The sequence below is a fragment of the Chrysochloris asiatica genome, unplaced genomic scaffold (genome assembly GCF_000296735.1).
Source record: "Chrysochloris asiatica unplaced genomic scaffold, ChrAsi1.0 scaffold00015, whole genome shotgun sequence".
NCBI classification, from domain to species: Eukaryota; Metazoa; Chordata; class Mammalia; order Afrosoricida; family Chrysochloridae; genus Chrysochloris; species Chrysochloris asiatica.
The window spans coordinates 238,212-265,348 of record NW_006408533.1 but is presented as its reverse complement, the minus strand read 5'-3'; the positions used below and the strand labels follow the sequence as shown (position 1 = coordinate 265,348).

The 27,137-nt window shown below is 44.0% G+C and overlaps 1 protein-coding gene across 1 annotated transcript in view; it reads right to left on the bottom strand.

Annotated features, from left to right (window-relative positions):
• CABLES1 (Cdk5 and Abl enzyme substrate 1) overlaps window positions 1-27,137 on the bottom strand; it is a 139,740-nt gene that overhangs the window by 48,283 nt on the left and 64,320 nt on the right. The window contains exon 3 of the mRNA XM_006835117.1: window positions 22,362-22,454. Coding sequence (XP_006835180.1) covers window positions 22,362-22,454 — 93 coding nt within the window. The remainder of the gene's footprint in view (window positions 1-22,361; window positions 22,455-27,137) is intronic.

Here is a 27,137-nt window from a genome sequence, read left to right as displayed (position 1 = left end):
TTGGAGTCCAGGTGACCAGAAAGCATTACACAAAAGATTATGACTTCAAAAGAGGAATTAAGAGCAGGGAGATGAATCTCGAAGGAATTAAGGATCACATTTCCATGTAAACATCTGCCCCAGGAAGAAAATAACAGTAAAGGGAAAAGTACCAGAGAACTTCGGGTCACAAGGGCAGCATTGTCTCCGGGTACACAGTGTTTCCCAACCCCTTCTGGAAAGCAACAAGAGCAAGCGCTCTACAGCTGCAACACCACCCGATTTCCGTCTATATGAAGCTTCCTTCTCATGCTCTAAGCCAACCATTTCTTGTAGGTTAGACCCTGTGGCTTCAGACCAGAATCCACAGTCACACTCAGAGTACCCAGCCAAGTCGATTCTGACTCAAGGCGATCTTGTGTACAGAGAGGAACTGCTCCAGAGGGTCTTCAAGGAGGTGCTCTTTTGGAAACAGATCACCAGGCCTTTCTTCCAAGGCTCTTCGGGGTGGGCTCAAACTGCCAACCTTTTGGTTAGCAATCAAGCCTGTTAACTGTTAGCACCATTCAGAGAACCAAAAGATACACGAGGAGCTCCAACACTGACTGAATGAACCACTTTCATCGAATCAGCTTTCCCTCCTGAGTCTGACAGTTATAGTTTCTAACCAGGCAACATCTGACATCATCTAGGATCCTGATGTGCCTCCTCTTCTGTTGGATGTATTCCTGGTGGTATATTCCATTCTAGCAGAAATATTATCTTAAAGGATATGAAAAGAAGCAACCAACTCAAAAAAGGTAGATGAAAGAAAATCACATTCAACCACCATGTGGGGTGAGTATAGTTTTGTAGGAGCACAGCTCAGGAAGCGTCCACAGTCCTGGGGTGCATGCTGGGCATCAGAAGCACATTTCCCAAATTCTAGAGTTGATTCTTCAGATGCTGGAGTATTTTTCAGTGCCCCAGTCACCTGCTCAGAAGGGCCTCTGTGCCCTCATGCTGTGGTCGCTGTGTGCAGATATGCTAAGGTCGCCAAGACTAACATCAGAAGACATGAAATCCAGAAAACTTAACACCTGCCAGATCTACACTCCTCCCATCTCTCCCAGAAGCACTTTCCTCTACGATGCCCGGCTAAAAGCTGGGAGAAGGAAGAGCTTACTCCTTTCTCTCTCTTCCTGAAGGGCTGGCAGTTCCGTACTGAGAATAGGAAAAAAATAAAACTCTTGTTCTCATTAGCCACTGGGGGTGCTTTCCCTCTGTAGGAAATACCCCTTTTGCTGTTAGATGCTTCCCATGTGGGGATAAGGGCAAAAGCGGATAATCTCTGAGGGTTCCAAGAACGTTCTTTGCCAAGTTCTCCTCTGTCCTGGAGTGGAATGGAGATTAAGATTCAGCATGGGAACTGGGACGAAGGAGTGGTGGGGCTGGAGCCAGGACAATGGGTTGGACTCTGGATGTGGGGAAGTGTCACATCAGGTGAGCACAGGGAATGTGCAGATCAGGATGAAAGAAGTTATGACGTAAGGCAGGGATGAGAGAAGCTGTACAGGTATCAGAATATGGTGGGCAGCAGCGTGATTGAGCGCAGGGGTAAAGCAGACATGGAGTGGGCACAGATTCCGTGGGATGATGTATCTGAAGACCTTCAAAAGCACGAGAAGCCCACAAGTACCAGAAGGGAGCAGTGTGTTGGTGGAGGTGCCAGTTTTGTTTTCATTACCACCACCACCACTTCCGGTATCCTGGTGTGGCGCTGTGGGTTAATGCGTCAGACAGCAAGGCCGTTTGAACTGCAAGGTTGGCGGTTCAAGCTCACGAGCTGCTCCTTGGAAACCCTATACAGGGTCACTATGGGTCAGAATCGACTCGACGGCACTTAACAACACCACAACAACTGCCACTTCCATTACTACGAGTATTACTACAACCACTGTTCAGGTCTTCATCGTCTGCTAAGTGTGCTTCATCCTATGGTCTAGGAGATTTCTGAGGAACAAGTCCTATGTGGTCTTTCTCCCTTCTCCCTTCTTTCCTTGGTTAGTAACTTATCTAATGAGTTGGTGTGACGCTGTAGGATAAGCCCTGGACCACAGGGTCGGTTTGAACTGCAAGGTTGGCAGTTCAAACTCACCAGCCATGCCTCGGAAACTCTACCCAGGGTCTCTATGAGTTGGAACAGACTTAACAGCACTTAAGAACAACAACTTCTAGCCATAGTCTACAATGCCCATCAGACAACATTTATGCCCTGCTGGGTCTGGGTAAGAGAGGAGGGTGAAGACACTGATAGGGGAACAGCCATGAGCTGTTGATGTTGGCAGAGATCATTGTGAAAGCCTGAAACTCTAACAGGAGTTTTAAATAAGCCATCTCATGGATGCAGAGATGATGACGTGGAGAGATGGAGCAGCTGGGGACTTTAGACACAGAGACAGAGAGGGGCTGTGTGCTGACGACCAGGAGGCAGGCTTGTAGTGTCTGAGGGGATTGTAACCATGGCAATGAAATGATATACGATAGGATGAATGTAAAACTAATCTTCCCCCATGTAAACTATCACATAATTCACAATAAAACATTAAAAAAAAAAAAAAGCCATCTCCGAAGCATGGGGTAGGGGAAGATCTCACTACCATTAAAGAAGAAGCAGGAGGGGAATGCATCCTTTGGACCCTGAGATCTCTGCGCATCGAACCTCCTCAGCACAGGGACAGAAGTCTGTGACATCAGAGGAATGGCAGAGGAGCAGCAGCAGCGGAACCAAGAGCAACAGGCTTCCCAGCCCTCAGAGCAAGTAAAGCTGAGTGACTTTGGGCAGGAAGCTTGCTGGTAGAGTGGGGTTCCTCCAAACATCTAAGTGCAGGCAACTGCGTGGGGGAGCTAGGTTTGCTGACCTAAGCAGGGAGCTAGGACTGAGTGCCTTTAGGCTGAGGCTTATAGTGAGTGGTGTGTCCTGTGGGCACTTACCAGAAGCTGACTGGAACAACTGTGCCCTGAGTATTTCCTGGTCCTTATTGTAATCTGTTCACTTCCCTAATATGGAGCTCTGGAAGCGCAGTGGGTTATGCATCGGACTGCTAACTGCAATGTGAGCAGTTCAAGTCCACCAGACTCTCCGCAGGAGAAAGATGAGGCTTTCTGCTCTAGTAAAGATTTACAGCCTCAGAAACCCTATACAGGGTTGCTATGAGTTGGAACCAACTCCACCAACTTCCCTGATAAACTCCAGAATTATGTGTATGGTGTCTGAGTTTGGTGTGACCTTTGCAATGAATTATCAAACCAAGCAGACAAGTCGAGAGTGTTGTGGACAGACAGTTTAGTGCCATCATATTGTTAAACTTCCCCAAATATTTCCTGATCACTTACATGATGGCAGATATTGTGCTACGTGCTAGGGACCCACTGTGGATAACAGACAAGGGCTTATGGATTTCTGTAAGTTCCTTGATGGGGAAGTAAGGGAGTACAACCAAAACACAAAGGAGGGACCTGAGGGGAGCATGGTGAGCTTCCTGGAGGAAGGGACAACTAAGCTGAGACTGCAAAGATCATCAGGAAACAGTGAGAAGAGAGTCCTTGCAGGGGGATTAGTGTGAGCACAGGTTGAGAAGAGAAAGAGCAAATGACGATCTATGAAGGATTGGAGCAAGTGTGTAGCACACCCTCTTTACTGAGCTCCACCGGGTTCTCCCCTCCCCTCTGTAAAGCATTCAATGCTCAGGGCTGGGAGGCTGTTCTCTAGTTCACCACACTCGGTGTAAACCCATACTTGGGTGTACCCCCACTCATGGCCATCATGGGCATGTCCCAAACCTGTTTCTTGCTATACATACATGACTCCAGTGTGAATGATGTTTCTAAGCAAAACAATACTGAACGCTTTAAAAAAAAATCAGTAAAGTCACTACGGGCAAGGCAAGTATAATAGATTAGGAAAAGGTGGCAAAAATGCCCAAGGATTTGGCACTTAGATTCTTGATTCACCTTAAAGACGTCAAATCTGGGCATGCCAGGCAGTAAGTTGAATAATGACAATGTATGAAGAAGATGGGCACAGACAGATTCCAGCAACGAGTGGACCCATATGCAAAGAAAAGGCCTGGCGTCAAAAAGCACCTGCTGAATGGCAGTCACTAATATGCCTTAACGCTATGCGTGTCACTTCCGTAGGTGTTTCTTCTAGAATTTACTAACCTTTTCCCCAAGCCAAACACTTACAGTAAAGAATTCAGTGTGGTGTGAGGATGGTGTGGGAGTGGAGAAGCAGGTCCTGTGAGGTTGAAGTCAGCTCAGGAAAGACCCCTGAGGCCCTGAGAGGGGCTCGATGTCTGGAGCTTGTTGGGGAGTCCCCAGCTTCAGGTGTTCCTGACAAGAGAGGAGGGGCTGGGCAGAGCTGAGAGGAAAGTCCGCCTAACGGGGTGGGTGGAGTCAGGACAGCTAACAAAGGCCACTGGGAGAGAGTCAGGGAAGGAGAAGGCAAGTGTAGCATGCTGGAAGTCAGGAAGTCACTCCTGAGTCCTTTCCGACCCTCTTCCAGGGCTGCAATGGTGTCTGGGAGCAGTGGTGAGTGGTCTCTGGGCCCAGCAGCTTGCTAAGCTTCTAGAACTTCCAGCTTTGTTCTAAGAGCACTTGGGGAACCATAGGTTGGTCTGCCCCGGGCTTCCAGGCCTTCTCTCCCAGTAGAGCAGAACCATCAAGGGAATGTTCTGTCCAATATGGAATTGTTTCTAACCCCTAAACATTTCCTGGCTGACATGTTTTATTTCCTGTAAGTCCAACGGGTTGAAAAGAAACAAGTCCCTGAGCTCTTCAGCAGTGCCAGTCTATACACACAAGGACACTGAGCACAGTTGCTTATGATTGAAAAAGCTTCCTGGAAAGCTTTCTGTAGTCATAGAAAAGCAGAGGTCACTGCCATGCTTTTAAAAAGAGGCTGAGCCAGTCTCCAGCCCCGGTCAGGGCTGGACCTTAAGGGCAGAAGCATCCTTAGCTGAATAGCCATTCTCCTATGGGGCTCACTTTGCACCCATCTTCAGCTTCTCCTTTCCTCCTGAGGTGCAGTGAATGAGTTAAAGTCTCTTCTAACCACAGTCTTTGTAAACGTCCACCAAACTACTTGGACCTGATGGACCTGGGTAGGAGAAATTGAGGGAAGATGCTGATGGTCTGTATGATTGACTTGTGAGTGTTGTTAACAAAGTTAATTATGAAAACTTAGAACTCTAACATGGATATAAAATAAATCCTTGCAGAAGCAGAAATGGGAGGACTCTCACTGCCATTAGAGAAGAACCAGGAGTGGAATGTGTCCTTTAGAACCCAAGACCCCTGTACATGGAACCTCCTCGACCCAGGGACCAAAAGCTGTGACACCAGAGGAGGGGCAGAGCGGCAGCAGCAGAGACAAGAGCAAGCGCACAATGCAGAGTTGTGGGCTTCCCAGCCTATGGCACAAGTAGAACTGTGATTTGAGGCAGGAAGCTCGCTTGTAGAGAGGGGCTCCTCTCAAATCTCTCTCTCCATACACACACATTATCTATCTATCTATCTATCTATCTATCTATCTATCTATCTATCTATCTATCTATCTATCTTTCTTTCTTTCTTTCTTTCTTTCTTTTTCTTTCTTTCTTTCTTTCTTTCTATCCATCCATCCATCCATCCATCCATCCATCCATCCATCCATCCATCATCCATCCATCCATCCACCAACGTCACTGGTTTTCTATAGCACTCTAAAACAGGGAGCATAGAAGAGACAGATGAGGGTTAGGACTGTTGGAGGGTTTCCTCAGTCTGTCTGATCACTGTCCCTCACACTGAGCGGTAATCACAATTGGTTATGAACATTCATGATTGCATGAATGAAGAGGCTTCCCCTGTCAGCTTCCTATGGTTGGGAGTGTGAGTTCTAGAAGGAGCTGATGTTGTGTGGTGCCTCACAGAAGGCGTGTGACATCTATCAAGTCGGATGGATTCAGTGGAGGGATAAAATGTAATGGTTTCCATCATAATTATTAATATTTCCTTCAAGAAGGTCAATCTAGAGTTGGTCACTAGTTAAATATCTGAAATGTACTACTTCCTCCAACTCATTTTTCAAGCTAAATTAGGCTGATGGATTGAACTGATGAGATCACAAACAAGGTCTTATTTATTACCCATCCTTGCCACCCCCATAAAAATGAAATGCTGACTTCTGTTATTGCACTTTTACCATTCTACTTTACAAAGCAAAGGGTGCCAAACTTGTATATATACGTATGTAGAAGTCCAGGTGTGGCGTTGAAGGATAAGCACTGGACTGCCAACTGAAAAGTCAGTGATTCAAACCAGCTGTTCCTATGAAGCCGTATACAAGGTTGCTATGAGTTGGAACCAACTCGACAGCACTGTTTGTTTTACTACTAAGTTCACACTGTAAACAGAAAGCACTCTAGCTCATCTTTTTTTGTCTGCTCTCATTTCAAAACCTTTGAAATTTCTTTGGCAATTCCTCCTAAGGAATGAGATAGCCCAGCCCACTTACCGCAAAGGCCTCTGTTGTTAAGAATGAAACAAATCTCAAAGAAGCCCCAGGAGTTTAGCACTTTCAGGACACTTGTGTACCAAACAGACATTCAGAAGCCAGACACCATCCAAAGGATGCCACATAACGCCTACAAGAACTGCCTGAGGGAGGAGGACACCCATTTTAAATCAGAATTCTTGTCTCCTGTCACTCCCAAAGACAAACGTTGATGAATGTCAAAAACTGGAAGCACCACAGGAATTGTCCTTTACCAACATGATCATGAGGGTCACTAGACACCAATGCTGTGAGAGGTCAGTGGAGAGTTTTCAGTCTTCATGCTCAGAACTTGCCTTCCATTCCAATGAACCAGCTTTTAATTCACAGTAGGTGCTAGCGGGACTTGGTGCTGTGAAGTCTGTAAATATTTGCCTTTTTCAAAGGTGCAGCCTGTTGCCAAGGACTGAGGCTCTGTCTCCACATCTGTTTAACCACCTCTCCCCAGCCCAAAATGCAGGCTGGTGGCAGGTTCTAAGTGGCAGCATCCTCGGAAGGAATTCACAGCCCACAGACGCTGTGGCTTGGGTCCGCTTGTCACCTCTCCCTTGGCCAAAGGGTTGATTCATACATTTGCGAACAGTGTCTAAAAGGCCTTGGGTCATTTCTGAACTTCACATTAAAATAAATCTACTTTATAATTCATTGTAAAGATAGGGAAATAAGAGGGGGTTTCAAGAAGTTTGTGGGAAAATGGGATGAAAAGATAACGGGATTTTTCTGCAAACATTTTGAAGTCCCTCATATGTCTGTTTTTTGTTGTAAGGTGCCACTGAGGCAGTTCCAACTCACAGTGACCTTAGACACAGCAGAGCTAAACACTGCTTGGTCCTGTACCATCCTCACAATCGTTGTTTTGTTTGAGTCCACTGTTGCTGCCACTGTGTCAACCCATCTAGTTTGGGGCCTCCCATTTTTTCACTGTCCCTCCACTTTACCAATTGTGATGACCTTCTCCAGGGACTGGACCCTCCTGAGCACATGTCCAAAGTATGAGATGCGAAGTCTGGCCATTCTTGCTTCTATGGAGCATTCTGACTGCTTTGTTTATTCTTCTGGCAGTCCATGGTAATTTTAATACTCTTCTCCAATACTGTAATTCAAATGCACCAATTCTTCTATGATCTTCCTTATTCATTGTCCAACTTTCGTGTGCCTATGAGGTGACTGAAAATACCCTGGCTTGAGTCAGGCTCATGTTAGTCCTGAAATTGACATTTTTGTTCTTTAGCATTTTAAAGAGGTCTTTTGAGCACATCCGCTTAATGCAATACATCTTTGATTTCTTGACTGCTGCTTCCATGAGTGTTACTTATGGATCCAAGTGAAATGAAGTCGTTGACAAGTTCAATCTTTCCCCCATTTATCATGATGTCATATATATTGGTCCAGTGGTGAGGATTTTTGTTTTTCTTACAGTGAGGTGAAATCCATACTAAAGGCTGCAGTCTTTGATCTTCATCAGTAAGTATTTCAAGTCCTCTTCTCTTCCAGCAAGCAAGGTTGTATTATCTACATATTTCAGGTTGTTAATAACTCTTCCTCCAATCCTGCTGCCATGTTTTTCTTCATATAATCCAGCTTCTCGAATTATTTGCTCAGCACTCAGATCAAATAATTATAGTGAAAGGATAGAACCATGGCACATACCTTTCCTGATTTTAAACCATTCATTATCCCCCTGTCCTATTTGAATAACTGCCTCTTGGTCTATGTACAGGTTCCTCATGAGCACAATCAAGTGTTCTGGAATAAGTATTCTTCACAATGTTATTCACAGTTTGTTATGATTCAGACAGTTGAATGCCTTTGCATGATCAATAAAACACAAGTAAACATCTTTCTGGTATTCTCTGCTTTCAACCAAGATTCATTTGACATCAGCAATGATATCCCTAGTACCACATCCTTTGTCTGAAACTAACTTCAATCTCTGGTAGTGCCCTGTTGAAGTACTGCTACAACCATTTTTTGAATTCTCTTCAGCAAAATTCTACTTACGTGTGAGATTAATGATATTGCTCTGCATTGTTGGATCACCATTTTTTGGAATGGGCACACATATGGATCTATTCCAATAGGTTGGCCAGATATCTGTCTTTCAAAACCTCCAGCGCTGCATGAGTTTGTTGAGAGATTACAATTTGTATTCCAACAGTTCCTGGAGCCTTGTTTTTTACCAATGCCTTAGGTGTATTTTGTACTTCTCCTTCAATACCATCAGTTCTTGATCATATGACATCTCTTGAAATGGCTGGACATCGACCAATTCTTTTTGGTATAATGATTCTGTGTATTTCTTCCACCTTACTTTGATGCTTGCTGCATCATTCAATTTTGCCTACTGAATCCTTCAATATTGCAACCCGAGGCTTGAATTTTTTCTTCAGTTCCTTTAGCTTGAGAAATGCTGAGCATGTTCTTCTCTTTTGGTTTTCTAACTCCATTCCAGGTCTTTGCACAATTCTTAATAATACTTGGCTTTATCTTCTCAATCTGCCTTTTGGAAATTTTCTACTCAGCTCATTCACATCCTCATTTCCTCCAGTCATTTTAGCTTACTTCAAGGTCAGTTTGAACTGCAAGGTTGGCGGTTCAAGTTCACCAACCAAGCCTCAGAAACCCAGTACAGGCTTCTAGGGGTTGGAAGTGACTTGATGGCACTTAACAACAACTATGCTCAAGAACAGGTTTCACTCTTTCTGACATCCATTTTGTGTTTTTTTTTTGTTTTTTTTTTCTTTTCTGTCATCTTAATGACATTTTGCTTTCTTCATGTATGATATCTTCATGCCATCATACATCTCAATCATTAGTATCTAATGCATCAAAACTGTTCTTAAGGTTGACTCCTAATTCAGGTGGACTATACTCAAGGTTATATTTTGGCTCTTGTAGACTTGTTTTCATTTTCTTCAGCTTCAGTCTGAACCTGCATAGGAGCAATTGATGGACTGGTTCCCCACAGCTGGCCCTTGGCCTTGTTTTGGCTGATATTGAGCTATTCCATCATTTCTTGTCACAGATGCAGTCAGTTTGATTCCTGGTAAGGTCTCTGTGTATAGTTGTTTTTATGTTGCTTAAAAAAGGTATTTGCAATGAAGAAGTCATTGGTCTTGCAAGTTCTATTGTGTGATCTTCAGCTCATTTCTAAAACCAAGACCGTATTTTCCAATTATTAATCCTTCCTCTTTGTTTTCAACCTTTGCATTCCAACCACCAATAATTATCAATGCATCTTGACTGTTCAATTTCAGACTGAAGAAGATGGTAGAATTCTTTAATTCCATCGTCACTGGCTTTAGTGGTTGGTGCATAAGTTTGAATAATAATGGTATTAATTGGTCTTCCTTGTAGGTGTATGGACATTATCCTATTACAGAAAGCATTGTACTTCAAGATAGATGTCGAGATGTCCTTTTTTACTTGGAATGGGATGCCACTCCTCTTTAATTTGTTGTCACTCCTGGCATAATGACTGTCCATTTCAAAATGGCCAGAATCACTCCATTTCAGTTCACTAATGCTGAGGATAGACCTTTATGAGTTCCATTTCATTTTTGACAACTTCTAATCTGTCTAGATTCATACTTGGTACAGTCCATGTTCATACATTATCAATGAATGTCTGCAGCTGTTTCTTGTCATTTTGAGTGATGTTACATCAGCAGATAAGGGTTCTGAAAGTTTTGCTCCATTCATGCCATTCTGGTCAACTCTACTTTGAGGAGGCAGTTCTTCCTGGATATATTTTGAGTTCTTTCCAACCTGAGGGGCTCATCTTCTGGCACTATATCAGGCAATGTTTCTCTGTTATTCATAAGGTTTTCAGTGACTAATCATTCAGAAGTGGTCCACCTTCTTCTTAGTCTGTCTTAGTCTGTAAGCTCCACTGAAACTTGCCCATCATGAGTGACCCTGCTGTTATTTCAAATACCAGCTTCCAGCATCACATGGACACACAAGCCACCACAATACGACCAAGTGGCAGATGAGTGGTGTATTTACTCTTTCAGAAGACAAACACATACCCCTAGATTTTCTATATGAAGAACGAGACTGATTTTTGATTAGTCAGAGTGATCTTGTTCCTCCTCTGCCCAGTATTCTCCAGGGTTCCTGTCTTGCTCACACTAAAAGTAGATCTCCTCACACCCCATATCTCCCTGACTTCCTGGGCCTCTTCTCTCCCTCTCTTCACCCCTAAGAACTTTCCTAGTTCCTCAAACATCCCAACAACACTTGGCATCAGGAACTCTGCAATTGCTGTTCCAGCTAGAATATCCCTGGAGTGTTCTTCCCTGCAAGGATTGTTTTTGTTTTAAGTGTCATTGAGTCAGTTTTGACTCATAGCAACCCTTTATAGGGGGGGTTTCCAAGGAGCAGTTGGTGAGTTTAAACTGCTGACCTTATGGTTTCAACTGACCTTGCGGTTCAATGCTTTATCCCACAGTGCCACAACAAAGGCTAACTCCTTCACTTCCTTCAAACCTGCTCAAAGTGCCGCTATCACAGTGCCTTCAGTCCACCAGCAGTGCCTGCCTCCACACACCCAGCCTCTCAGCTGTCGCAAGCTCCTCTCCATCGCACTTTCATGCCATTGCTCGTAGTAAACATTCACTCATTTGTTTATTGTCTGCCTCCCCCAGCTAGGCTGTACCTTCTTGAAGCAGGTCTGCTATATTCACGGATACATCCTCAGAACTAAAAACAATCCTGGCACTGAGCAGGTGTCCATATGTATCTGCTAAACAGACTCAACACATGTTTCATGCATTCTACATATAGTTAAGGAACGGCTTTATTACGCATCCTCCATCTGGATGAACATAGCTCCTTCCAGAAAAATGGCTCTTTCTACATAAGCGGTTCCAGGAGATCAAACAGAAAAGATCAGGCTGTTATCACTGACAACGTGTTGTTCCTCTTGCTCTTCACGTGAAAGGGATGTGGAAAATCGGAGTCCAACCAAAGGGTGTCATCTTAAAACAAATCCAATGTCTTAAAATGACACCATTCTGTTTGTAACACCACAAATAGGGCAGTCCCAGGTCAGGTGCCAGAAGGATGCATTTCTGTGATTTCTGATGAGCTAAATTAGCTGTCTATACTTATATCACCTTGTTAGTTTTTACGGAGCACACCATCTATCTAATGCCAAGATGTTTTTAATATGAACTTCTGAAAAGTCTAAGCTGTATTGTGATTGACTGACTACCCATGTTACATTTACCCATGTTATGTTTACCCACGTTACACTTAATCTCAGTGGTTTACTGTTTAGGTCTAGAACTTCTAGCTGGTGAAGTAACAAACTGAATCTTGGTTGTTGTCTGAAATGTCCTCTCTCCTTTTCTCCCTGCTGCTTCTGGCCTTCCCCATGGTGGGAAATGATGATACTGGCCTTCCTCTAATCACTAGCATGCAAGACTAATGCTCAAGAGAGTAGATATCATGAGCTGTTCTATCAAAAATGCCCTTCAAGCTGACAATGGCCAGCTCATAAACGTCAGCCAGCTTCACAATCACCCAGCCCATTTCCCACCATTCTATCCACAGGCACATGTTGTACCGGGCAACAATCTAGCAGTTTGCTGAAATCAAGAAATGCACTGTCTATGGTATTGCGTTAATTTGCTAACCTAGTTACTCTATCAACGAGGAAATGAAGTTAATTTAACAGGACTTTCTTAGTGAACTCACGTTAACTGCTAGCAACCACCACATTCTTTCTAAAAGCTCACAAACTGTCTGCTTAATCATCCACTTCAAAATCCTGCCTAGGCTAGCTTTGTTGTTGTTGTTAAGTGTCGTCGAGTCAACTTTTGACTCATAGTGACCCTGTATAGGGTTTCTGAGGAGCAGCTGGTGGGTTTGAACTGATGTCCAGTGCTGATCCTATGGTACCACACCAGAAATCCTCTAGGCTTGCTATTGTTTAGTGCCATCAAGTCGGTTCAGACTCATAGCAACCATGTATAGGGTTTCCGAGAAGCAGCTGGTGGGTTTGAACTGCCCACCTTGTGGTTGGAAGTCCAGTGCTGATCCCACAGCAGAAATCCTTTAGGTTTGCTAGTCTATGATTGTTAGAACTTACCATCTGCTGCCATTTTACTTTTTTAAAGGCAAATTTGCCTGACATTAGGTTTGGTTGGTTAGTTGGTTATGCGCCATGGACTTGGTTCCGACTCATAGCAACCCTGTACAGGGTTTCTGAGGCTGTAAATCTTTATGGGAGCAGAAAGCCTCATCTTTCTCCTGCGGAACCGCTGGTAGTTTCAAACTGTTGACCTTGCAGTTCGTAGCCTGATTTGTAACCACTACACTACCATAGCTCCTTGCCATTAGGTTTAGGACATCTTTTATTCTCCATGGTAATTTTCTTTTCTTTTGTTTGGTGGTGTGGCACTGTACAATAAGTACTGGACTACTAACCACAGGTCAGTGGTTTAAATCTACCAGTCGCTCCTTAGAAACCCTGCACAGGGTTGCTGTGAGTTGGAATCCACTCAACGACACTTAACAACATTTACCATTTAAAATTTTGAAATATGCAATTCAGGGATAGTATGCTCCCAGGTTGTGCAGCCACCACGATCACTGTCTGTTTCCAATCGTTTTTCATCACCTCAAACAGGAACTCGGTACCCCTTAAGCAATATCTTCCTATTTATTACCCACTTCCCCCAGTCCCTGGTAACCACAAATCACCTGTATGCGTTTGCCTACGGTATTTTAAAGATTATTCACATTTCTGAATTCTTTCCATTTCCTGGACTCTAGTCCAAAAGGTCTTCCCATTCATCTAGTCAACAAATACTGACTGAGTGCCTACTGTGCCCAGCACATGGCTTTGTTTTCTCTCTGAAATAATGATTCTACACTGCCCACTTACAATTGCTGATGCAGCTCAAAGTTAACAAGCAGCAGCTGACATCTGCTGACCTTCTACTATCATTGCCAAGTTCACCACCCTTCCCCTTCCTCTTCTGAGCAGATTTTTTTAAAGCCCCGTGGCTACCACTGGCATTTCTCTTCTGTTTAACAACCTTCAGTTCAGCCTGAATTTCAGTCTCCCTCAACTATTCTTACTAATGATGTTTTATATTTTGCATTTATTACATTAAAAAAAATTGTATTGTAATCCAAAACATATGAAGAGGCGTGCTGGTGGCATAAAGGTTAAGCACTTGGCTGCTAACTGAAAGGTTGGTGGTTTGAACCCACCTACAGGTTCTGATGTGGTGCTGTGGACTGTAAGGTCGGTTTGAACCACAAGGTTTGCAGATCAAACTCACCAGGAAGTTGCTCCTTGGAAACCCTAAACAGGGTGGCTACAAGTCGGAACCAACTTGACAGCACTTAACAACAACAGAGGTTCTGAGGGAGAAAGACCTGGTGATCTTCTCCTGTAAAGATATACCCTAGAAAACCCTATGGGACAGTTCTGCTGTCACATGGTGTCACTCTGAGTCAAAATCGACTGGAAGGCACCCAACAACAATAACAGTACATCTGTAAGATTTACCATTTTAGCCATTTTTAAATACATAATTCAGTTGCATTGTGTCCACAATGCTGTGCAACCATCATGACTATTTCCAAAACTTTTCTTCACCCCAAACAGAAGCTCTGTACTAGCTAATGGTTGCTAAGTCAGAGTTCAAGCAAGCGTTACCTCAAAAACTATCATGACATGCTACCTTGTAATGCATGAAGTTTCCCCCAATTTTATTTAAAAAATTGGGGGGCGGGGCGGAATAAAGGGTTAGGGTTAGGACTATGGTTAGGTCTAGGCAAGGCCTAGGACTTGGTTTAGTGCTAGGGTTAGGGTTAGGACTAGGGTGAGTGTTAGGGGTAGGGGTTGGGTTAGGGCTAGGAGTAACGCTTGGCCTAGTTTCAGGATTATTGGTAGTTTATTTACTTCTTGAAATCTAGTTGATTTCCTCTTCATTTGAAGTTCTCTAATTACATTATTCCCTCTTTTAGTTTATGATCTTTCATTGTTGCAAACTGGTATCTCTGGTTTCTTATTCCCAATCGTGTAGGTCTGGTATACTTTGAATACCTCTCTATCTGGGTTGAGTTCTGGGTGATATTGTCATGTATGGTTGTGGTCTGCTGTATTGGTTCTCTGTCCAAAAATTCCCTTTAGTATTTTTTATAAGATTGGCCTGGTTTTTCAAATTCTTTTAATTTCTGTTTATTTGGAAATGTACTAATTTCACCATCATGTTTGATAGGCAATTTTACTGGATATGTGATTCTTGGTTGGCAATTTTTTCTTTCATTATCTTCTTGCCTGTGTATTTTCTGCTGAGAAATCAGAGTTTAGCTTTATTTGTTCTCCTTTGGAGATAACTTTACTTTGTTCCTGAGTTGCTCTTAGATTTTTTTTCCCTTGTCTTTGGTTTTGAAAAGTTTGATTATGTCTTGGGGATTTTTTTTTGGAGTCTGTCCTGATTGGAGTGTGTTCAACTTCTTGAATGCATATCTTCTTGCCTCTCATGTTGTCAGGGAAGTTTTCTTCCAACAACTCTCTGACAGTTTTCTCTGTGTTTCCCTCCTCTTCCTGTTTTAAAATTTCAATCAAATATCAGTTATTATTCTTGATAATGTCCCACATACATCTTAGGCTTTCTTAAGAATTTTTTATTCTTTTTTCTTATTGTTCCTTTAGCACATGAATGTTGAGAGATTTGTCTCCAAGCTCAGTAATTTGGCCTCCCATTGATTCAATTCTACTTCTTAGCTTTTTCAATGCACTATTTTTGAGGAGTCCTGGTATGGTGCTGTAGGATAAGCATTTGATTGCAAGTCAGTTTGAACTGGAAAGTTGACTCCTTGGAAACCCTACACAAGGTCACTGTGAGTCAGAACAGACTCGACAGCACTTAACAACAACATCTATTTTTGAAGTCTTGGTGTTAATCTTCTGACTTTCTAATTGCAGTTTTTGCATGGTTTCCAATTTTTCATTTCTTTTATTAGTTTGTTCTTGTAGTCCTTTCTTGAATTCTTTTAAAGCTTTTTCTGTGTTCTTCTTGCTTTCCTAGATCTTTCTCTCAGCCATTGAAGGCACCTAAATGTTATTCTTTTAGATTCCTTATCAAGTAGTTCTGATACCCTTTCTGGTATTATATTTTCTGACTCTATTTTGGTCACTTGGTTGAGGCACTGTCTTGTTTTGTCATATATGCTAAAACTGTTTTCTCTGAGACATTGTGGCATTGCTGTATTTATGTTTAAGTGATGATAGTGGGTGTGTGTCAGGCATTCACTGCCTGTCTTCTGGTGGATGTGATAGAGACAGGACGTATGAGCACAGTTCTCTGTTTGTTACTTGTGTGGCATTGTTCAGGGCAGACTCATGCGCCTCCCAAAGCAGGGATGGCGTTCCCAGCGCCTGACCCCAGGCAGAGTCAAGGAGAGGGTGCTACGGTTGTTGAGTTGGCTCGGGCAGGGACTAGACATGTCCTCGGCTACCTGGGGGGCACAGAACACACGAGAACCGTACCCACCCTGGCCACCAACCTCCAGCTGGGTCCTGTGCCTGGAGGTCATTGTATCGACAGCCACTCCCAGAAGGTCAAGATGGCCATGGCACTACACACCAGCTCACAGTCTGCTCATTTTCCTTCTCTCTCTCTGCGCTTGTTCAGTTTCCTCTTCTAGTCGGCACCCAATCCACTTCTCTGTCCTATCCTCTGAAGTTCAGGGTTCCAGGATCACCATCTGCATGTTTCACTTGGTCTCCTAAGTGTTCGCTACAGAGGGCCTGCTCATTGTGTCTTCCTTCTCCGCCATTTTGCCCCAGACGTGCAATCATTCAATCTTTCTTGCCTTCAATTAAGAGAATGAGCTTAAAAATCAAATGCCTGGATATGAATCCTACCTCCTACTTCTAACTGTGCTTGTTCCAATTCCCTCCTCTGCGAAATGGGACGATGATTATTTTAGTTTCCTATGGCTACTGTACCAAATTACTACACTGTTAGTAGCTTAAAACAACAAATTTAAGATCTTGCAGTTCTGGAGGTCAGAAGTCTAAAGAGGGGCTAAACTCGAGGTGCCAAGAAGGCTGCGTCCCTCTCTGGAAGAACCTATGTCCTGCTTTTCTCAACTTCTCTAGGCTACTTGCACTCCTTGGCTTGTGGCTCCCCTCTATCTTCAAAACTGCAATGGGCAGTCAAACTTTCTCACACCACATCACTCCCACATGTATTCTTCTGCCTTTCGCTTCCACTTTTAAGTACCCTTGAGACAACTTGATGGCATCTGATTTGGTTATTTTGTTTCTGGTCATACATGCATAATCTCCCTCTATCTTAAGGTCAGCTGATGACCAGGTAAAAAACACCCAATCTCACTGCTGTTGAATCCATTCTGACTCATTAAGATTTTACACAATAGAATAGTACTGCTCCATGGAGATTCCAAGGTAGAAATCTTTACAGGGGCAGACGGATAGATTTAAACTACCAATCTATTGGTTATCAATTGAGCACTTTTACCACTGTGCCACCTGGGCTCTTTGGTCATCTGATTAGCAAACTTCATCCCCTTTGTGATCTAGTGTAACATATTCACAGGTTCGAGACTAGGATATGAACGTCTTTGGAAAGGGGGCATTATTTTGCTCACCACAATGGTAATAATACCTGCCTCATAAGGTCATCTCAATGATTGAATGAAATAAAACATATGAACTACTTTAGCGCCTGGCACCCATTCTTTTCTTATGATATTCCTAACTTTATAATCTCTTTTGGCAGTTTGATCCCAGTCACAAGAATCCATGTCCTAGTCTGAACTCCCTGAGATCATGTGTTCCTAAAATCTAGCCAACTACTGCTTTCTTTTCCAGCTATAAGACTTCCTCCAAAGTCCCTAAGAGTCTACACATCACTACCCTGTCTTCGGTGGTCAGGCAGAATTAGAATAGAGGACAGCAGTCCTTCACTGCGCACCTACCTTCTAAGAGACAAAATGGCGGCGGGACCAAGAAAGAGCTCATCATGCACTCCAGCTCTAATCAAAGAACTCCATTTCCCATCCTTCTACCTACCTGGGTCTTAGCCTACCTGTCTACCCTGACTCCCAAACACTCTCAGCTCTATTCTCTACCCTTCATCCACACCCAGAAGCTTTTCAGCATGTCTCCGAAGTCAGCCTCCGAGAACTCAATGACTCCAGACACGTGAACATGGCTTTTATTCGAGTAGACACCATCCTCTTTTGGAACCAGACCTCACTTCCACCATTACAGACCAATTGGGGTTCCTCTAACACCAGAACAAGTGGTTGTACTCTACAAACGAGCCACTTGACATCAAGATTTACTTCTTAACTGCTATCCTGATATTACTGGTCATGATGTCTACACAGCCTTTAGTTTTGTTCCAAGTATTATCTTCCACTGTATGTGTTTCTCAGTTTTAATCTATTTTCTCTTTAAGGACTTCATGCTTGGTAACATAAAGGGTCAGCAAAAAAGAGTAAGACCCTCAGTGAGATGGACTGACACAGTGGCTTCCACACTGGGCGTCCCCATGGCAGTGGCTGTGAGGCCATGCAAGACTGCGTAGTGCTTTGTTCTCTTGTACACAGGGTCAATATGAGTCAGAACTGACTCAATGACACCTAACATTTCAAAATTGTGCTTAAAATCCATGGGCAGGCCAGGCAGTGACTCCATTTTGGGAGGGGCACCGTCATCCCTGCTGAGACTGGGAACACAAATCCTTCTAAGAGCAGCCACTTCTATACGACTCAGCAGGTCTAGGGAGAGAGGAGCCTCAACACCAAGGCCTTCTGGGACAGACCAACAGGGGGCCACAAGGAGACTGAAGCTCTGGCACAGCCATTGTGTGGTAGGCAGGTGTGTGTGTATCTGTTGAGGCTCCACAATGCCCCTCCATGGCCCCTTTCAGTCTTTCTTCTCCAGACACAAGAGGTAGCAGACATACCACCTAAACACTCAGGTTACTCTGTTTTCAGTCCAGAATTAAAAATTCTCCAGTGAGTCCCTCCAGACTTCTCTGTAAACTCGTCCTGATGTGAGACGGCAAACCTGAGCAAAGAGACCTGAACACTTGTGGCAGGAAGGCACTCTTCTCATGTTGATCTGTGCACTTGAGGTGGGAATCAGCACATTCGTCCTTCTGAGAGGGACCCAAGACCTCTTCTGCTGACTGCTGAGAGGGCAGCTAATGACTCATCCAAACATCCCAGCCAACCTCCATCAGAACTCACTCTTGATGCCCCTCATAGTGCAGACAATTCTCTCTTGAAAAGCGGCCACATCCTCCCCTTCATCAGGTTCTTAACCACAATATCCTTCTGTCACCTTTGAAAAAGCCGTCTTTCTTTCTGGCTTCCTCTGGACTCTTTCAGCTGCCAGAGAACAGTCTAGCCTAGTCCAAAACATCCAAGCGAGGAAGGGGAGCCTCTTCAGCTTTCATCTTCCTTTGGCACAGGAAAACCAGCTTTCACTGGGGGCAGAGACAGCTGGCCACCCCTCAGACCTGCGGGGGCCTGTAGTTCCCACACAACTCTCAGATCTCCTTCCTGCCCCAAATCCCAGTTCTCAGATCTGTTGATAAGCTAACCATCCCTTCTGGCTCCCTCTGAGAACTCCCCAGCAAAACGGCAGGCAACTGCATGCTTTTCTGACTGTTTACATTGCTCCTGGGTCCAGGGTGTGCCTGGAAAGGTAGCTTTGCAATGTATTTGGATAATCCCATTAATCCAAATCCTATAACTACATCCTCTCACTATCCAACCATGCCAAGAAATAATCTGACTTTGTATCCTGGATAGCACCTGGGGGATGGGGAAGTGGAATACCAGCAATCTGGCCCCTTCCTTTGGCTTTGTTCTTGATTTTATTTAGGAATTAAAGGCTTTCTATGTTTATTTTATGGTTAAAGAGATTACAGGAAAAAATGTAAATAAATGACGAATTGCTGTTGTTAAGTTCTGACACACACACTAAAAATGGCTTATGTACGGTTGAATTTAGTGAGCTTCAAAATGAATAAGAAATGGTTATTCTAAGTGACAGACAGATTAAAGGTGAAAACGAGAAATTCAGAATACTCTATGTAGCAGATAAATGTTATATAAATTTTAACTAACTGATCTCATTTAAAATATGAGCATACAGACTAAAATATAGTAATTATTTTGATGACAGCTCAGTTTTGCTACCTTGGAACCACTGCATTAGCTATAAAATTAGATTCCCTGCCCTGGCAGGTTTTTTTTTTTTTAAAAAAAACAATAACAACAATATAAACGTCAAGAAAACAAGCTTTTAAAAACTGCAATTGTTAAATATTACACAGGTGGCAGAATGCATTTGCACCATCACACTGCAGTTAGATACCTGGGCCTTAATCATTCCATGAGTCTACCTAAAAGACTTACTCATTTCCATTTTACATGGATTAGAGAGTATTAGCAGGGACCAGATGGCCTTCTGTAAAGTAGGAGATCAAACGAAACGGTCTTTGTAGCAGCCATCTTCTCTGAGGCGGCATCTCTGACTCACAGGTTCAAGAGAAACCACAACCCAGATCACAGGCTAGTGCAAAGGGGCTGTTTGAGATGGTCACAGAGCTGCAGATTTGGGGAGCATTAGGGGGCCCAGAGTTCCTGGGGCGCTATCCTGATGAAGAGACTCTGACAACCATTCTAAGCATGTGAACAACAATGATTACCATCTACTTATCAGGAGAGTTGTTGTTGTCATTGTTAAGTGCCACTGAGTCGATTCTGACACACAGCGACCCTGAATGTGGTTTCTGAGGCCGGAAAGCTTTGCGGGAGCAGAAAGTCTCATCTTTCTCCCACGGAGCAGAGACCTAAAACTGACAACCTTGCAGTTAGCAGTCCAGCGCTTATCTTATACAGCCCTGTGCTCCCAATAATTTTCATTTAAGAGTACTCCCCAAGAGGACTAAAGAAAGCGTTAGAGAAGTATATTGGCCGGATGTCAGCAGGCCCAGGATTGGAATTTGTGCAGAGGAAGAATGAGGTGGCAGAGCTGTGATTCTTCTACAGTCATCAGAGCTAGGACCAAAACCAAGTCCAGGCACAGGTCTGGTGAGATAACTGCAGATTAATGCACCGGACTGCAAAGTTGGCTTAAACTGCAAGGTCGGCGGTTCAAGCACATCAGCTGCTCCTTGGAAACCCTATACAGGGTCGCTATAAGTTGGAAACGACTAAATGGCACTTAACAACAACCAAGCCACTGGAGTACTGGTGTGATGCTGTAGGATTAAGCACTGGACCACAAGGTAGATTTGAACCAAAAGGTTGGTAGTTCAAACTCACCAGCTGCTCTTTGGAAACCCTATGTAGCTGGAGCAGGGAACCATTTTTCTGCCAAAATGTGTAACATCATTCGTGGGCCATTCAAGATTATCAATTTAAAAGCTAGCCTGCTATATTTGGTCAAACATTTAATTAACTCACCCCGAATCATGGTCTCTATGTGTTGGAACCAAGTCGGCACACAATACCATCACCAATGTTGATGGCGGGAACTGCAGCTGCCTTAGCAGGGCCACACCAAAAAGGCTGGATGTTCCATGAGTTGGAACAGACTCGACAGCACTTAACAACAACAACAACAACCAGACCATTGCTGCTGAGTTGATTTTGACTTAGAGTGACTGCTAATAGGAAATCTTTATGGAAGCAGATCGCCACAGTCTCCTGTGGAGTGACTGGTGGGTTTGAACCACTGACATTTCAGTTAACTGCCAAAAAATTTAACCAGGGTTCCTGAGCACACAGCATTAGTAAAAAATAAAACAAAACGTAACAGAGCAAAAAATAGGGGAACATATATTTCCTGGTCAAAGTTTTCTATGAAAATGTATTTTCATAGTACTACTGAAAATTCAGTTTGTTGTGGATCTAATAGTCTCACTGAGTCCTGAGGTGCTATTGTTGTTGTTGTTAAGTGCTGTCGAGTCGAGTCCGACCCATAGCAACCCTGTACAGGGTTTTCGAGGCTGTAAATCTTTATGGGAGCAGAAAGCCTCACCTTTCTCCTGTGGAACAGCTGGTAGTTTCGAACTACTGACCTTGCGGTTTGCAGTTCGATTCGTAACCACTGTGCTACCAGAGCTCATTGGGGAGCATTATTTTATATGGACTCTTTTTGGCAATTTGGTGGGGGTGGGAGGAAATATTTTGCTTGGGAAAGCTACAGGAGCTCCTGGATGTATTAAAGGTGTGGGTTTTCCACGGGGCAGTTCTCATCAGTCACATGGGGTTGTTATGAGTCAAAAATGGACTTGACAATACCTAACACCAGTCGGGATTGGCATGAGGCTGCCTGGGTAGCCCATCCATTAGATAAGCCCTGGTTAACCTATATCCGAGTTTTCCAAAAAATTCTATTAAGTATTTAAAGTAAGATATTAGGAAGCATTCTTTGGGGAGAAGACGGACTTCGTGGTTTAATAATGTTGGGAAATCTTGGCTTAAACAAATTAAAATGCTTGTTCAAAAAAATAAGAAGCTTAGAGAGAGTTGTGAGTTGATGTTAAAGGTGGAGGAATAATTTGGAAAGGGAGGGTGAGAATGATTACATAGCTTTTAGAAGATAATGTTCCTGAATTATACATGTTAGAATCATTGGATTGGTGCCTGTTTTATTGTGCATATTTTCAAAAAAAAAGTGTGCATTTAAGTTTGCTGAGGTCTGGCAATTATAATGGGTACCCCCACCCTCCTGCCCACCCCAGCAGAAAAGCTGTGAGAGCCCCTTTTGTTTGTGTAGTACCTGCCATTCCTGGTATCATGTTGCCTCATGTTCTTGATAAAATGAATCTTCTTAAAGTTCTTTGGTCTGGGCGAACCTGAGAGCGTTCGGCATCTGAAAAATAGAGTCGTTAAAAAAACATAGTCAGTGTTGGACAGCTGAGACATCTCTACACAAAGACAGGAAGGAAAGACCAGACAAATGGTTTGAGTCATTCCAAGGAAGGCAGGAATCAGCAGGAAAAATAAGACAAAAACGGTGGGACGCAAGGAGACCTGAATAAAGCTCAAAGACAGACAACTTCCCTGGTAATACTGAGATATTTTATATGGGTCTCAAAAAGTCAGCTCATGAAAACTATTGTCCCCAGTTACAAAAACATAACCTACACAGATTCTAAATATGGTGTTCTTTATTGTCACTTTAAAAAGACCCATCCTGGATCAACAAAGGCAAGTAGAACTGAAAACTGTAAATGTAAAGGATTTAGGGAGAATAAAAACACACTGGAAAATTCAGTTTAAAAACAACCTGGAATCATTTTTCTTCAGTAGTAGCAGGGTTTTGGCCTGAATTACCTGGACAGCTGCCTCGGTCTGTGGAGTCACAGTTTTAATGGGAACGAGAATCAGAGACCTGACTAGCTGCTCGTTTCAAAGAGAAATTGAAAATAAATATTTGTTGAAATAAATGGCTTAGATCCAAAATATTCTTTTTTTTTTTTTTTTTTGTCGCCCCCCCCTCCCCCAGCTCTGCCCCTGGAGTATATATATCCTTGCACCACAGCACTGAGACACCAGACCACAAATAAGAAATCTTATTTGTGTACATTATTTTCAAAGTTGCCTGGGAAATGCTAAGCTACAAAACTAATTTTTTTTTTAAAAGCAAAATACCCTAAATCAAGAGTTGAAGTTTGGTCTTTTCTTGCAACAAGGAGCTGTAAACTGTGCCTTTTCTAGCTTGGGTTTTTGCTACTTAAATTTTAAAATTGAATCTTTCTAACCATAGGAGTAGTCTTGGTATGGCACTGTGGGTTAATGCGCCAGACTGACTGCAAAGCCGTTTGAACTACAAGGTCAGTGGTTCAAGCTCACCAGTCACTCCTCGGAAACCTTATACAGGGTTGCTATGGGTCGGAACTGACTCAACAGCACTAACAACAACAACCATAGGCCCCAGAGCTGGCACTTGCTCTTCATCATGGGTACCCATGACGTGATGCTTCAGAAAGCGAGTCACTGGCACTGCAAAGTTGACACTGAGGTTTGGGCTTAGGATATCACCCAAGCTAAACCTGAGCATCCAGGGCCAGTTTCGAACTTAGAGGCTTCAGCTAAATGAGCACCAAACAGCATGGCTCAACAAGGAAGCACAGGGGTAGTGGGGGTGTGGGGGCACATCTGGGAGCAAGCACAGAAATTCCCATCTGTACTTGCTCGCGAGGATTCATCTCAGGGAGTGGGTTCAGGCTGTGACATCCCCCAGCCCCAGTCCAGTGGTGCTGTTATTTGTGAACTTTATAAATCACAAAGAGGTCAAGATTCCTGGAGCTTTCTGAGGCAGGCCCAGGGGAGGGTGCAGATGACTTTCCTCAGGAACAGGACAGTGACCCTAGGCCTGCAGTCCCACAAGGCGAGACCTGACCTTCACAGTATGAGTTACCCAAAGTGAAGCCTAGAACTCCTCAAACTCAAGTCCTCTCTGGGATCTTGGAACAGGATTTTTCCAATTTTTCTGAGGTATCTATGAAAAGTTACCAGTTTCCAGGCACTTCTGAGGAGATTCAGGCCTACTGTATACAGGACACCTCACTACTGCTAAGTATGACTGCAAAACCACTCAGGGTTTCACACTGGGCGAAAGCACAAGGGCTGTGCTTCTCATTGAGCTCTTTCTGTTTCCATGTTACGGTCTTGTCTTCCTTTCAGGGCAGCGTAAGCACAGAACTCTGCACAGTGGTCACTGCAAATATCATATCACCATGTGAAAGGAGAAAATTGCACTTTTCCTCAGGAACATCTTAGCCTAGTCCCTGACAGTTCCTCTTATGGACAGACCAAAAGGGAGGGGTGCTAACCATGAACACTGCTTACAAATAGCAACGAGACAATAATACCACTTAGTTTTCTAAGTGGTATTCATGGGAAGGAGGGAAAAAATGTGTGCTCAGTGCACCAGACATTTTATCTGTGCTGTCTTATTTAACCCTTACAAGAAACCTGTGGGGTAAACATTATTATCCCTATTGTACACAGTTGAGGAAATTGGGCTCAGAGAGATTGACTTCCTTTAGGCCATAGCACTAGCAAGTAATGGGCTCTCCTAACCCACGCCCATCTCTGTTTTGGGTGCCTGGGACCTGCTCAGTTCTGCCCTGAACGGAGGCAGCCTCCCCATCCCACCCACCCTCTCTCAACTCCCGCTCTTCTGGCTGCTCCCTGGGGCCCTTAAACTTGAATAAGCTTCTCTTTCCTCCTCCTGGCCCTACTGCCCAAGGCACCCAAGACTTCTGACAGCAGAATGGGAAGGTTCTGATAGCACCCAGCAGGTAAGAGTAGGGTTCCCAAGCCAATTTGTTGGCTCAGGGGGCTGAGAAAGCGGGGGCAGAAGGGCTGGGCTGACAGCAAGGATGAGGCTCGGAAAGGGAGGAGAGGATGTGGTGGACTCCTTACAGCAAGGAGTCCGTGAGTATGATGTTCAGTCCTTCTCTACCCATATTACTGGGAGGCAGCAGCAGTCTTCATACCCTTGGACACAGGATGATGTGGGAGGATGGGCCAACCACACCTTCACTCACCTCTCAGAGGTGAACATTGTTTTCTATAAGAAGCATCACCTTAAAAAATAATTTAACTCAAAACAACAACAACAACAACAACACTCATATGGCCCTTATTAAGCAAAACAAACCACCCAAATCCCATTGTTAGAGTCAGTTCCAATTTATCATGGCCATAAGGACAGGGCAGAACTGCCCGGAGGATTTTTGAGTAAGGAGCTCTGGTAGCGTAGTGGTTACGAATCGGGCTGCAAACCGCAAGGTCAGCAGTTCGAAACTACCAGCTGTTTCGTGGGAGAAAGATGAGGTGTTCTGCTCCTGTAAAGATTTACAGCCTCGGAAACCCTGTACAGGGTCGCTATGAGTCGGAACCGACTCCACGGCATATAACAACAACAACAAATGTAGTGTAGTAGTTATGAGTATGGCTGCTAACCTCAGGGTCAGCAGTTCGAAACTACCAGTGGTTCCGCAGGAGAAAGAGGAGGCGTTGTGCTCCCGTAAAAATTTATAGCCTCAGAAACCCTGTGCAGGGTCACTATAAGTCGGAATAGACTCCACGGTACTTAACAACAATCTTTATGTGGGAGTTCTCTGTGGTGCTGTGGGCTAATGCGCTGGACTGCAAAGTCAGTGTGAGCTGCAAGGTCAGTGGTTCAATCTTACCAGCCGCTGCTTGGAAACCCTATACATGGATCAGAACCGACTCTATGGCACTTAACAACAACAATCTTTATGGGGAAACATAAACTGTTGATCTGCTTACAAAAAGGTCAGTGCTTCAAACTCCATCAACCATTCTGAGGGAGATAGATGAGGCAGTCTGCTTCCTTAACGACTGTGGGGCAGTTGATGAGTTGGAATCAACTCAACAACAACTCCCGCCCAATTTATTTTATGAATAAAGACTGCCACAGGGAGAGGCTGGTGGGTTTGAACCACCAACCTTAGCAGCCAAGCACTAAACTTTTGTGCCACCACAAAAGTTGTTAAGTGCTGTCAAGTTGGTTCCAATTCACAGTGACCCTGTGTAGTGTATCCAAGGACCTGCTGGTGGGTTTGAACTGCCAGCCTTGTGGACAGGAGTGCAGTATTTACCCTACACACCCTTATCATTGTTGTTAAGTGCTGTTTGAGTTGGTTCTGACTCATAGAGACCCTGTATAGGGTTTTTGAGGACTGGCTGGTGTGTTTGAACCTTTCAAACTGACTTTTCGGCCCAGTGCTTATCCTACAGCACCACACCAGGATTCCAGAGCACCCTTATTAGATGTCCTGATTCTTGGTTTTAATGAAGATTCTTTTAAAGACTTGTAAAACTCTGCTAGAGGACATTTAGTAAATGCATCTTACAGACTTCAGTTTGGGTTGGAATAGGGCAGATAATACCCAGTAATTCTACCTAACGCAAACTCAGAGTTCACAGGGCTAGCGCTTTACTCTGTGTTTTGGGGGCAACTCTCTGAAAGCAGGCTCAGGCCTCTGGACTACCTCTGATCTTCTCTAGAATGACTGTTTGCATCAGCAGGCGCCTAAAGTCACACACAAACAGAGGAAAACACAAGGCAACTGAAGAGGGAATAATCTTAGAGAGCAGAAAGGTATGTCTGTGTGGTTTCTGGAGGACTAAGGATTGGGGAGTACATTCTGACCCTCACTGCTCTTTCCTCCCAAATAGCAGAGCTTCCTGGACCAGCCAGTCTTGTGGCTTCATGACAAACTCTGGCACCTTCTCCCCAACAAGTGAAACCAACACAGAGGAGGGACAGTCCCCAAATCCTCCCTGCCTCCCGTGCCTTCAGGAAGAGCTGCTACTGCCCGCTGGCTCTGTCTCCAGCAAAAGGACCACAGACGGCTGTCCGTACCAGTGGGGGGGAGGAGGCCACTGAGCAATCACTTTACCAGCTGCGGCCGCCAGCACCCATTAACCCAGACAGTCTAGAATACTCGGGGCAGGTGGGATGGCAACCACCTTTGCCGCAGACCAACCAAGGTTTTTATGGACACATAGTTGA